General features: G+C 37.7%; 1 protein-coding gene across 1 annotated transcript in view; it reads left to right on the top strand.

Moving 5' to 3' along the window:
- GABBR2 (gamma-aminobutyric acid type B receptor subunit 2) overlaps window positions 1-11,571 on the top strand; it is a 262,847-nt gene extending 251,276 nt beyond the window's left edge. The window contains exons 13-14 of the mRNA XM_009280673.1: window positions 10,782-10,904; window positions 11,461-11,571. Coding sequence (XP_009278948.1) covers window positions 10,782-10,904; window positions 11,461-11,571 — 234 coding nt within the window. The remainder of the gene's footprint in view (window positions 1-10,781; window positions 10,905-11,460) is intronic.
- Window positions 11,572-12,598: the final 1,027 nt, after the last annotated feature.

Genomic DNA, 12,598 nt, shown 5'->3' with positions numbered 1-12,598 from the left:
TGGATCACAATGTTGCTTGTTGCAGCTCATATTTGAAAGTACAATATTTCTCGGTTGACGTTGCTATAGAATCATAGAATCTATGGAAAAGACCTTTAAGATCATCAAGTCCAACCGTTAAGCTTGGAGCTTGTCTTACCTGTAACATAGTACATTCTAGCTCTGTCTATTTGTACTTAATCCTTTAACTGTGACATGAGGGGAGGGATGTTTTATGTTTAATTTTCACTGAAAATATTGTCAATGTACTCAGTTATTACTACCACTGTAGACTTCTGATGGCATATGTCTTTATGTTGACAATGTTGTTACAAGGTAAACACAGAATATAAGTGCACAAGGGATGTATAACAGCATCTTTTCTTAAGACTTGTACTGCTATACTTTTGCGAACATTATTCTATTCATTGATGATATTTCGTAAGCTTTTCTGTGTTCTTAAATTTACTCTGTGATTGTTGAGTTCTCACAGATGAGAAAGGGTTAGAGAGCTTAACAAATATTGAGAAAAAATATTGGTACTATCCCAGGGTTAGAAAGCTACAACCAACCACAAGAGAGAAAAATAGCTTACAAGTCCAACCTGACTTAGCTATGCCTACCAGTCAGCAGTCTGGCAAACTTATTTTCTTAATTTCCTACTAAGTCCTTAAGAGAATTCTGAAGAGAGCTGTAGTCTTCATGCATTGCAAAGACAGATAGGAGATTGTACAGCCTACTTTGTTGACACTAGCATGGGGAAGGGAGGCTGACGCTGCAAGAGAACAGCGGGGCCAGGAGGTAGGGAGTGGGGAAGAGGCTGAGAATGAGAAATTGGGTTAGCTGCTAAAGGCTTCGGAGGGAACAGGCAGCTGTCTGCAAAAAAAGAATAGGGAAAAGCTTGGAATTATAGACTGGGAGAAGGAGTTGAGGAGGGAGACTGAATTTGGATAAAAATTCCCAGAGAGTTAAAGTAAGATTGAAAGCCAGCAAAGAGTTGAATGGGGCAGGGAGGGCTGTGAGAAGTGGTCAAGAAAGCTGAGTATGGTGGAACGTAGAGCCTGAGTTTGGGATTCAAGTGGCAAACTCTAGTTGAGGGACTAGGTCTGGTTTAAAATTAGATTAAGATTGAAATTTAGAGGCAGGGTGGCAGGCCTGAAAAATAGGGACATAGACTGGGAAAGGAACATAGGAATGGGAAAGGAATAAGAGGCAGGAAAAAGTTGAAATTAGGACTGGCCGGAATGGTTGCACGGAAGTGTGGGCAAAGCATAAAAACTGAACAGAGGATTTCAGAGTTTCACTGTTCTTTTTTCTATTACTATGTATCTGTAAAACCTACAGGCAAAATATGTGCCTTGTCTTCCTGTTACGCTGTTGTACAGCTCGTGATAGCTACTAGTTACTCTTTTGGCTGAAGCTGATGAGGTGTGCAAAGATCTAAAGGTTCCTTTCGCTGATGCGTGCAGCTCTCTCTCTAAGAATTAGTTTTCTTTTAATTTTCTTTAAAAAGAATTGGCTTATGAAAATGTTAAAAGGTTTATGCTGTGGCTAAAAAGTCAATCATTGAAAACCTACAGCTTGCTAGAATCTCTACAATGTACATTTGCTCCCCCATGTGCATTATTAGGACACCAATGAAGCCTTAGTTTTCTACAGGATGCCAGTGCCATTGAGCAGACACAGTGAGTCCGCTTTGGGCGTGCACTAGGACTGTATAATAAAAAGAGGTAGTTTTCTGTTGGAATCTTTTTCACTTAAACCAGAAAAAAATACATAATGAAAAAGGCAGTAGGAGTTTTGAGAAGGGTGGTCTCGTGTATAAGACAGTTAAGTGCCAGCGTGAAGAAAAATAATTAATTGCCAGAATTATGCTTTAGAAATCTCTCTGAGCACAGTTTTCAGATAGCACTGGGTTTTGAGAAGCATATTTATTACTTGAGTGAAGCAGAGCAGGTATTCTCAAACTTTTTAGCTCGTTGCCTTCCCACTCAATTTTTTAACACAAATTTGGCCAACCCACCTCCTTAATTCGCATACTTAGTGGTCCATAAACTGAGAAGCATGGAAAACTGGAAGGGGTAAGAGACCGTCCATGTTCTTTCTGGAGAGCGGAGCACATGGGTTGCTCTGAGCAGCCCCCCATCCTGACTCCTCCAGGTGGGGTGGGCAGCAGCTGGCTGTGTGCTCTCACCCCGTGGTACCTGCTTCAGGGAAGCTGTCAGTACCTGCAATTGCACAGTGTCCCTGGGGAAAAAAAAGCGGAGAGAAGAGAGCAGCTGGAGGCCACAAGCTTACAAGCTTATGTGCTGCTGCCTTCTCCTCACAACTTGTCTCCGTTTATTGCTATCCCCATGCCTCATTTGAAAACCTCTGCAAGAAAGTTTATAGGATGAGTGCAATCTCTACTTATAAACTTTTCTATAGGTTTTTCAAGCCAACTAAAGAATTTAGAATTTATTACACCTATAATCTTTCTCACAAAAGTCCTAAAGAGGTTTTAAAAAAGATGCCATTATCTTAATCGTTTAAAAATAGACAAAGCAAAGTTTTCCACATTGTTTTGACAGCGGGTTTAGGTAAGAACCTCACAGGCCACATCTTATTTACTCACTTAAATGCCTTTGTAGACATAGTTTTGTATTAGCATAAATGTAGATCATATTACCTAATCAGTTCTTTCTGTAACTACTGCTATAAATTATTTTTCCAGGTCAGTTTTCAGACTGTAAATATTTATACTTTTCCAGGACATTTTTTTCAATCTAGCTAGAGCTTTTTGTGTGTATAACAAAAAGCTATATGCTGGATTTCCCCTAGGATACACATGTATTTCACTAAGTATATATGAGAGATCATAAGTCTGAAAAGGAGATGTGTCAGGATCCAAAAATTTGCTTTGGGTAACCATACCAACAGTACAACAATCTATTAGGGGCCATCTGTTGAAAATGAACCAGCATATGGATACCTAAAGAAATGTTCGGCATTATTGTTGTCTTTGAGAGTAAGAAAGAAGACAGCGGTTTGAAATTTGCTTATGTTTGGGATTTATTTTTTTTTCATTATGTATATTTACCACTGGACCAAATAATCCATGATACTTACAATGCAGTGTAAATTATTCAGGTATAGCTTCATGGGTTATTAATATACAGAAATAGTAATTCCTAAAGCGATGTAAGTGGAAACCAAATTATTTTATTATTTTTTTCCCCAAATAGCTATAACTATAAATTTTAAGTCCAAAGCTTCAAAAATAGACAGTGTAATCCTAGAATCCATATTTAGATGTAAAATAAGCATCTTGTTTTTCATAAGAGCTGATCAGCCAAAATGCCAGCCAATTAATATACAGAAATAGTAATTCCTAAAGCGATGTAAGTGGAAACCAAATTATTTTATTATTTTTTTCCCCAAATAGCTATAACTATAAATTTTAAGTCCAAAGCTTCAAAAATAGACAGTGTAATCCTAGAATCCATATTTAGATGTAAAATAAGCATCTTGTTTTTCATAAGAGCTGATCAGCCAAAATGCTAGCCAGGGAACAATAGGAATCACATTTCTAAAATTTACATTCATATAAATATGGATCGGGGAGCTAAATCTCAAGCTCCTGTCACAGAAAGAAGTTGAGTTAATGAACTGTACATCTAGGAGAAAAATCTGCTTTTTGAAGTAATTTATGTACGTAAATTTCTGCATGGTACAGTTTGATAAGGCTAAACCTCAGCAGCAACGAAAACAATGAAAACTCTGTGTGAAATGTAACTGCTCATAAACGGTGCTACAACCGTAATTTCTATGTATTATGAGACTAATGGATGACAGAGAAATAAAGAACATGTCACTATACAGTATGAGGCAATTTATTCCTGAATAGCTTGAAATTGGATTGTAAATGTAATCAAGTGCATTGATGTCCCCAGCTATTTGGTAACGATGTAGTATGCTTTCCCACAGAATTGTTCATTAAAGAAAATATTAAAGTCTAGATATTTTAATGTTATCTCAAACAAAATCAGAACGTTTCTTCCTGACCATTCAAATCCTTTGCGCACTTTTTTCCTAAAGATTGGGATCCCTTTTAACGCTAAAGATGAAAATTCACATTCCTGGTAGAAATTCCTCCACACTTATGGACCATGCAATCTCGGGCTCAGCAGATGCATTTCTCTCAAAGGTGGATTTGACCTGCTTTGTTGATGGGTTATGCAGCTCAAGGCACCACACCTAGCTTTATTTGTAGTAGAATGCAGAAGTGAACACTATGCTAAGGTCCGTTTCTAAGGCTGTTCTCCAAAACATTGTATAGCAAGAATGGTTGGTTCTAACGCTGTCAAGTCTGATTTCTTTAGTGCCGTTTTGGTTTTTAAGACTACAATGTTTTTCATTTTTGTCCTTTCAAGGGAGTTGTGTGAAACTAGCCAACAAACTAGTTTTGTGTGCTCCCTAAGGTAGAATTAGCAATGTTATTAAAACAATCATCTCTCCGATTCTCCCATGCATTGTAGCCATGATTGAGGCTCAGGCTTTCAAAGACGAGGAATTTTATAATTTCTTTAAGCTGTCACTGAATCCCTCCCCTTCTCTAACCTCTGTAAAATTCCTACCTTCTGCTCCCCCGAGGAAGCATCCGTCTAGGATGTTCCACCTGTCTTTTATATGAGTTGGAAAAGGGGAAAGGTGTTTTCTAAATGGATAGCTTCTCCTGGCAGCAAGGCGTAGAGTCAACACATCCACATTTGCAGTGCAGTTATTGAGAGGGTGAGTCTGCCCAAAGATGCTCTACAATTATTCTGAGCATGAGTCAGCAAAGAAGACACGTTCTAGAAATGTGTGCTTTAGCAGGCTAGTGACTGTAGCTATTTAATTCTCAAACCCAAACTTTTTGGTCATATCCAATGGTCCATTATTATCAGTAGTACCATGCGCTCCATTATCCTGGAAAGCAGCGAAAAACATTGAGTTCTCAGATTGCAGGGGTCACAGTAGATCCCCACAGAAAACAAATTTATTTTTTAATTTATAATAAGATATACAAATCTTTCATCAAATTAATCAAAGTACCTCTAAGAGAGTAAAATGTCTTAAGCTTAGCTTTCTAGTCCAAGTGACTTACCGGTCAAAAAAGCTTGCTACTACAAAATATGCTTTTTAAAATGTTAGCATTTACTCATTAAAACTGATGTAATCACAGCGTGAAAAGTGTTCCCAATACTAATCATACAACCTATTATAGGAAATATAATAGCTGTTGAAAAAACATTGTGGAGTTATTGGGAACAAGTGCATAACGTGTTTTCAATAGTCTTTTTTTCTCATTCCATTACACAATAGAAATTAAGAATGTATGACAGAATAGTCCTCTAAAATATTAATGGCTTTAATAATTCAAAGACACATATCTCCCTTGGCCCACGTATGGCAAAGTTCACCTATCTACCACTGACTCTGCATCACCAACCTCATGGCACCATCCCACCTATGCTGACCCACTAAACGTAGGGGAGCAACCCTAAGGTGTTTCCCAGTTAACCATACTGGGAGAAATGAAAGGGTAGTTTATGCAATGGAGAGAATATACTGAAGGCAAGTTTAGGAGTAGTTATATGGTCCCTTTTTCCAGCCTTGCAGACTTTTTTTTCATTTTTTTCCCACAAACTCTGTTATTTTTTCTCTTTCCCCTCCAGTTCAGAGGGAGGACTCCTATCAGCATGATTTCTGTATGTACCAGGGAGAGAAACATTGGGCTTCACATTTCTGAGGGCTTCGATAATTGCTGTCAGTGCTATTCATTTAATGGAATAAGTTCTCGGAAGCTTCACAGAGGGATCCTTTGAAAAGGGTTTCTTTCTACAGATTCCATCCCAGGAGTCCGGGGAAGGGACAACTGAAAAAAAAAAAAGTTACTGAATAGCATTAAGTGTTTATCCAGCTAGTGCCAGAAGGCAAGGGACAGATCTGTCAGCTAGACTAGAAAGGGTTGATCTACATAAGAGAAACCAGAATTGCCTTCTTAAACAGAAAAAATCTAAATTTTCAAGGAAAAAGAAAATATATATTTATCTCAAAACCTATAAATAGATACAAAAATACTCCCTGCCTTGCTATGCTTCTATGAATTCAATGAATTAAAAAAAAATCAAAAAAACCACTACCAAGATTTAGCTAATAGATCTTCCTTAAAATTTAAAGATATTTTATTCTGACAAAGGAAGGTGAAGTTCCTGGTAACAAAGAAAGTAACTCTGAAAAAAAGACAGAAGGAAATGAACTCTTCAATCCATGCTGGAAAGCTATTTGTGGAACTCAGAGAGTACAAAGCTAATGTTGCATCCTGGAGAAGAGGGCAGATCCTCATATATGACTCCTTGTTCTTGGCTAAGAACAGAGTTCATCTTTAAGGTCCATATCATATACATTCACAGAGTTGGTTTCTAATAAGGTAAGAAATAATGAAAGGTTTGCCTTAGCCTTAACAACAAAAAGCAAGCTCAATGTTTAATTGCTGTTGCTTGCCAAATTGCCAGGTGATCCCATAAACTGGTTGAAGATAGTGTCCTGCAGGGCACAATGGATGTGCTTTAGAAAGCAAATGAAAAAAAGCCCCACAAAAGGTCTGTGAAATAATAACCAAATGGACAGCTGAAGTTGCTGTGGCAGGTAGTACAGCCTGTGGTAGTTCTAGAAAATCCCCAAGAGTTTCATGAGCAGAAACTTCATCCCAGAGCTTTAGACAGATTTTATATCTCCTGTGATCAGACCACAAGGTCCATGGAAGACAAGGACTTTGATCATGAACTTGTCTTCATGGTCACAAGTTTTCAGAAAAATTTTGATTTGCTCATACAGCGATGTTGCTGAGGAGAAAATGGCCTACAAGTTTCTGTTCTGAGTGAATTTGTTTTGAGGACAGATAGCTTCATATCCAGATATATAGTCCAGACTGGTAGCAATGGCATTTATAACAGCGGGCAGATCTGCCAGGATGAGACAGATTCACCTATCCAATCACAGATGGTAGAAAAAATTACTCACAGATGCTGCTGTATGAGAGCTTGACTTCAGCAAGGAGTCAGGAGCACTCGCAAAAACGGATTTTATTAGCTACCGTGCGTTTCTCCCAAGGCTGATTTACTGTATGCTAGAAGGAGGATGAAAAAGGGAAAAAGTAAGAGTCTTCCTCTGAAAGAAGAATGATATATTTGATTGCAAGGAGCCTCAGTCACTCATTACTTTCTTTTGTCAGACAAAGAAATTGTTGGATTCGCCACAAGATCTGAGTCAAGACTCCTTCAGTGCATCTGGTGTTTCCCAAGGAGTGAACATACTGAACTTAAGGAGTGCTGGTGGGTGGGAGTGATGGCTGGGGAGAGGGAAAGCTGGGCTTCCTGAGGGTGGAGGGGGGGAGATCACCAAGCCTTTTGGAATTGCTGTTAGTGATATACCAACAGCATTTCTCAGAGTAAATTTATGTTAGGACAAACTGCTAGTCACTGGCAGCATTAAAAAATAATTGAATCTCAACGTCTCATTCTGAAAAGCTAGTGTTTTGGTGAAGAGTTCTGCTTCAGAGCTGCATTACTGCAATGGTTTTGCCAAGGGCAGAGCAGGGTTGTGGTGGGTGTGTGAGGTAGCTTCAGGAGCCTTGCTTTCAGCCCGCTCACCCTGCGTGCAGCATTGGTAGCGCTGTGTTTTACAGAGCTCATTACAGTAGTGCAGATCGCTTCCTCAGGTTATCTTACGGGCTTTGTTTTGCTTGCCTTCCTCCTGGCTGTCTGGCAGAAGTAAGGGATGAATAATACCTGCTGGCAGTGACAGCTGCTGTTATGCACCTCTCCCCTTCTGTCCAGAAAAGGGCCATTCACAATGTAACGCAGGAAAAAATGCTCCAAGAGGCATCCAAGGAAAGAGCTCCACTGTTTGCTGGCTTTCTGCTTTTATTTGTTCTAATAATTACCTGCTCAAAAAAAAAAGATTACCAAACTTACATGTGAACTAAAATATTAATATTGACCTGCAGTAATGCAAGGTCAGGTACAAATAAAAGATGCACAAGAGCAAGGAAGGATGGTTAGCAATGTGATCCTGAATAGGAAGTGTTAATATGAGATTCCTTTTGACGCTGTTAGTGAGTGGATTATCAGTATTACTGCTTTTAGTAGTATCTTTTCACTCTTTTGCTTCTGGCATTGCTGTACCAGTTTGATTAATACTGCCAGGTGTTGGTAAATCTGCATCTAATGCAGCCCTACTTTCAATATCAATATAGTCCATATAAATTTAGAATACAGTGGGCTAGTTGTCTCATGTTTTACCTGTCCTAGGTAAAATGTTCACTATTTTCATTAGAAAGATAGGGCACCATTACTGATGTTTTGGGTGTTTTTTACAAGGAATATTTATGGTTCATTAGAGCAGAGGGAAACATTTCTGGCAGGTTATTTTCACACAGCTTTAAGTTTCTCAAATGCATATTTTTAGCTCAAGTTAATTGTCTTCACACCTTCATGGGGGCGGGGGGGAAGGGAAGGACACATTTCAGAACCCTAACTTCTCTGATCCTAAATTGTACCCAAGATAGGTGGGATGAATTGTCCTTTGAAGGTTTCTGTCTCTGCCCACTGGCTACTGAGAGAGGCTAGACACATAATGGTTAAACAGCCAACTTCAGTAAAATAAAACTCATCAATTAAAAAGAAAGACTAACCAAAATATGCTAATAAAACAAATTATCTAGCCACTTAAGGGGGAGAAAAATAAATTTGGCTTGAGATGTCTAAATTTCATCTAAATCCAAATTCCCTTTGGACTTGATTGCCTGTGGTTTTCTCTCCTATGTCTACTCATACTAGGAGCAGCACTACGTATGTTTCACCCGAGTCCTGTTTAGAGGCATTCGAAAAGAGATAAAAAATGCATGGGCTTTTTCTACAGAGGGTATCCTCAGGGATTAACAGTCCTTTTCCAGCTTTGACTGTAAATTGGTAAACGACTAAAAGGTTAGGCATAGTTATGTTTTCCCAAAGAAGACGAGGGACCAAGCTGTGTCTGAGAATCTTTGCTTAATATCTGCTTTCCTTTTAGCTTAATGAGGAAACCCATTGCAACAGTCTTCTTCCCCCTGCACCTCCTACCAAGTCACCTTTGCCTTGCAAAGTTCTCCTTGCCAAACCATCCAGCAGCAACACATACCGCCATGAAAGCTGCACCTTTCCCCTTCGCCCTTCCTCTCCAGGCATGCCTGTGCTCTCTCTGATGAGATGGACATACTGCTTTATTACTGCTGCAAACATGTGGAAAGCATCGTTTTCTGGTCCTTTATGATGACAGGAGCTACATGGATTTAAATAACTGGTCTCAGGAAATGAAAATAATGCATCAAGTCCTTTAAGTCATTCTAATTGCTAGCCTTAGTTCTACACTTAGTTTACTCCAAATGATTTCTAAAATAAACTAGCAGATTAACAAAGAGCAGCGCACAATATTGCAGAAACATCTTTCAAAATAATGTATCTCACTCAATAACATGAAAAACAACCTTTCTAAAGTTCTTCTTACATTATTTCAAACTGTATTCATTTTTATCATTTCCTTAAGCTTAATAGGAATTCAATGCAAATACAATTTATTCTAGGCAGGAATACCAGCCTTGTCTGTATTAAGATCAGCTGACACTTCTGGCTTTGTAATGCATTTTCAAAATCCTAACAAGTTTATCAAACTGAACTGAAATAATCACAGCTTTATTAAGCTGCTCAGGCTTAATATTTTTGAATATTTCATTTGGATTAAACCAACTGTTTCTGAGAACCAAAACTAGGGAAAAATATGTGGGTTTTGTCCATGTTAAAACAATTTGGCAATATCTTTTGAATATTGGATGAGTGTTCATTAGTAATAGAAGTATATATTAATTTAAAAAACACGAACATAGGCACAAGAGGACTGACATAAAGTTAGTTGAAGCCTGATATTTGAACAAGTTTACAACTTTGCAACTGAAATATTGTACTTGCAGTGTATTTTTTCTGTGTTGCTATGTGTATAACAGTAGAAATAATATAGGGATTGCATGCAGCTATACAAGACTGTAATACATGGTTTGGATTGTTCTTTTTATTAGCAAATCTAGTTTCCTTTTTGAACCTAAAATTCATGCAAAATTAAAAACGTTTTAAGTTACATGTGCATAAAAGCCTCTAACTTTTGTAATATAGAAAACACATATCATCCCTTTCTGCTCCCTGGGTAACAGAGGCAAATGTTAAACACACACACACAAAACGCCTCAAAAATGAACTTGTCTTTTAATACCTTGCAAGTTTGTTGTCCACATCCAAGAAGGTTATGAAAAAGTGAACACTGTAAATCTTAGTGAAAACTAAATTCCTTCTTAACTCCTGCTGCTCTGTGAGATGTACTGAACATTTTTCCACATCTGCATACAGAAACACAATAGTGGCTCTCTAGAATATATTTTTTTCATTTTCCAGGAGTTAACATTAAACCTGGACTTCAATATTAATATTTAAGAGTCCCCCCAGTTTCTTTTTAGAAGTCAGAATGCACTTTAGATACTTCTAATAAACATGAAACAAATGAAAATAATTTTGTGTCTTCCTCCTTTCATCTTTTGATATTTCTGAAACTTTTCTTTGTTCATTGTTAAAAAACCTTTTTATTAGCAAACCTGTGTTTTTCTCCCTATGTAGGAATAAAGCTGTACAGGGATCTATCTATGGCTCATGGGAATCTCCTCCCTTTTTTTTTTTTTTTTTTTTTTGTTTTTCCAGATCATTAAAGACCAGAAGCTACTGGTGATAGTTGGAGGGATGCTACTGATTGATCTTTGCATCTTGATTTGCTGGCAGGTTGTGGATCCTTTGAGAAGGACAGTGGAAAAGTATAACATGGAGGTATGTCCTCAAGCCCAAGTAATACTTATAGTTGCATATCAGTATCTACAGCTTTCTGTAAGACCAAGCTAAAGATGCACTAGGTTATATGAAAGCAGGTCAAGCTGTGTATTTCGGGGGAAGAAGAGTTCTGTTTTTTAAAAGAAAATAGAAATGAAATAACTGCAACCAAAAGAAATGGTATCTGTAGTTGAAGGTGCCACGTTTCTGTCACTTGTGAGAGGTTTTAGATGAAATTGTTGTAAACACAGGAGAGTCCTCTGCTAAGACTCTCTATCAGAGTCTGTTGCAATAAATAATAGATTATCAGAACCCATTAGCAGATTTCAGTAAGAGCTTATTCAAGATAAGTGCAGGAGAGGTCACTGCTTAGACGGCATTCTTTGTGGAGATGTTCAGGAATTATGTTACCTACTGCTATATTTATTTTCAGTAATAGCATGTGCATACACACATACTGATTGTTCATATTTTAATGTCATTCCCAGAAAGGTCATGCTAGAGATTTCGATAGGAAGGAGGTAATAGCTTAATGCCCCTTGTACAAATTTTCCAGCATTCTGGTAGGTTTCTAGAAGTAGAGCTTTCTGGACAAACTGACAGCAAGAAACATGACAGCAACAATGCAGAACTAGGAAAAAACCAATTCTACCTGTATGCAGATTAGCAGTGTTTGAGAGTTTATTACCTCCAGTATGGAAACTGATGATATCTGAAAACTAGATTATATGAAGACAATCTAGAAGCGTTATTCTATTCTCCAATACTTGGCAATCAGTAAGAAAAAGGATGGTAGTTTTCCCTTCTGATGTTAACGTTTGCAAGAAAAGATATTTTATTCCATTGTTTTTACTTTGTTCTTACTTTGCAATGTAGCTCTGGAATTTTATTAGGAGAAGATTTTACTGTTTATTTGAATATAATTTGTAGAAGATATCTTAGAACGATGCCTCCTGAACTGCAAGGGATGCCTTTCAAAAAATCATTTTAGAGTCTGAAAGGATAATTCTCAGTCATTCCCTAGAGTTTGAACTTTTTTTTTAAGAGTTATTACAGTTGTCAATAAAAAATGGAAAATGTAACTGAAATTTGTCTTGTGGAGACACTTCTGCTCTATGTTTGTAGAGCTTGAAACAACAGCAGCTTGTCGATAGCCTTGTTTACTTCATTTTGTTCCAACTGCATTGCAACTGATATTTCAATTATCAGTATTGTTAACTGTTTCACTGCTCACATAAAACCAAACATAATATGATGAGTAGTCACAAATTCCAGTTGTAATAATGCTCATTTCAGTGCTGTGGGTGAATGAGTTAGAAGGATTTTTACTTTTTTCCCTGATCAGAGGGAAGCCATAACTAAAGATCCTGATATCTGGTCTTGGCAGAATCACTCAAGTGAAATTTCTGTAGGCAGCAGCAGTAACCATGAATGTATCAATTTATCAAACCATAAGTACCAGATATTTGAAAAATAATGTTTACTGCAGTTTTAAATGATTGCAGTTTCCATCTGAACTTATCAGTGTATATTCTTTGGTTGTGTAATGTACACCACTAAAAACTTATTGTGCTTGTTCCATGTTCAGTGCTATCTAGACCATGGGGCGGCACACCAGTTGCCTGAACTTTGTAGCAGAACTGGAATTCCCTGGGAACTATGTAAGCCCATGCAAACTCACATTCACTGAATGC

This window comes from Aptenodytes forsteri, unplaced genomic scaffold (assembly GCF_000699145.1).
Source record: "Aptenodytes forsteri isolate BGI_AS27 unplaced genomic scaffold, ASM69914v1 Scaffold291, whole genome shotgun sequence".
NCBI classification, from domain to species: Eukaryota; Metazoa; Chordata; class Aves; order Sphenisciformes; family Spheniscidae; genus Aptenodytes; species Aptenodytes forsteri.
Note: the sequence above shows the minus strand (reverse complement) of the source record. Positions and strands in the feature narration are given on the sequence as shown.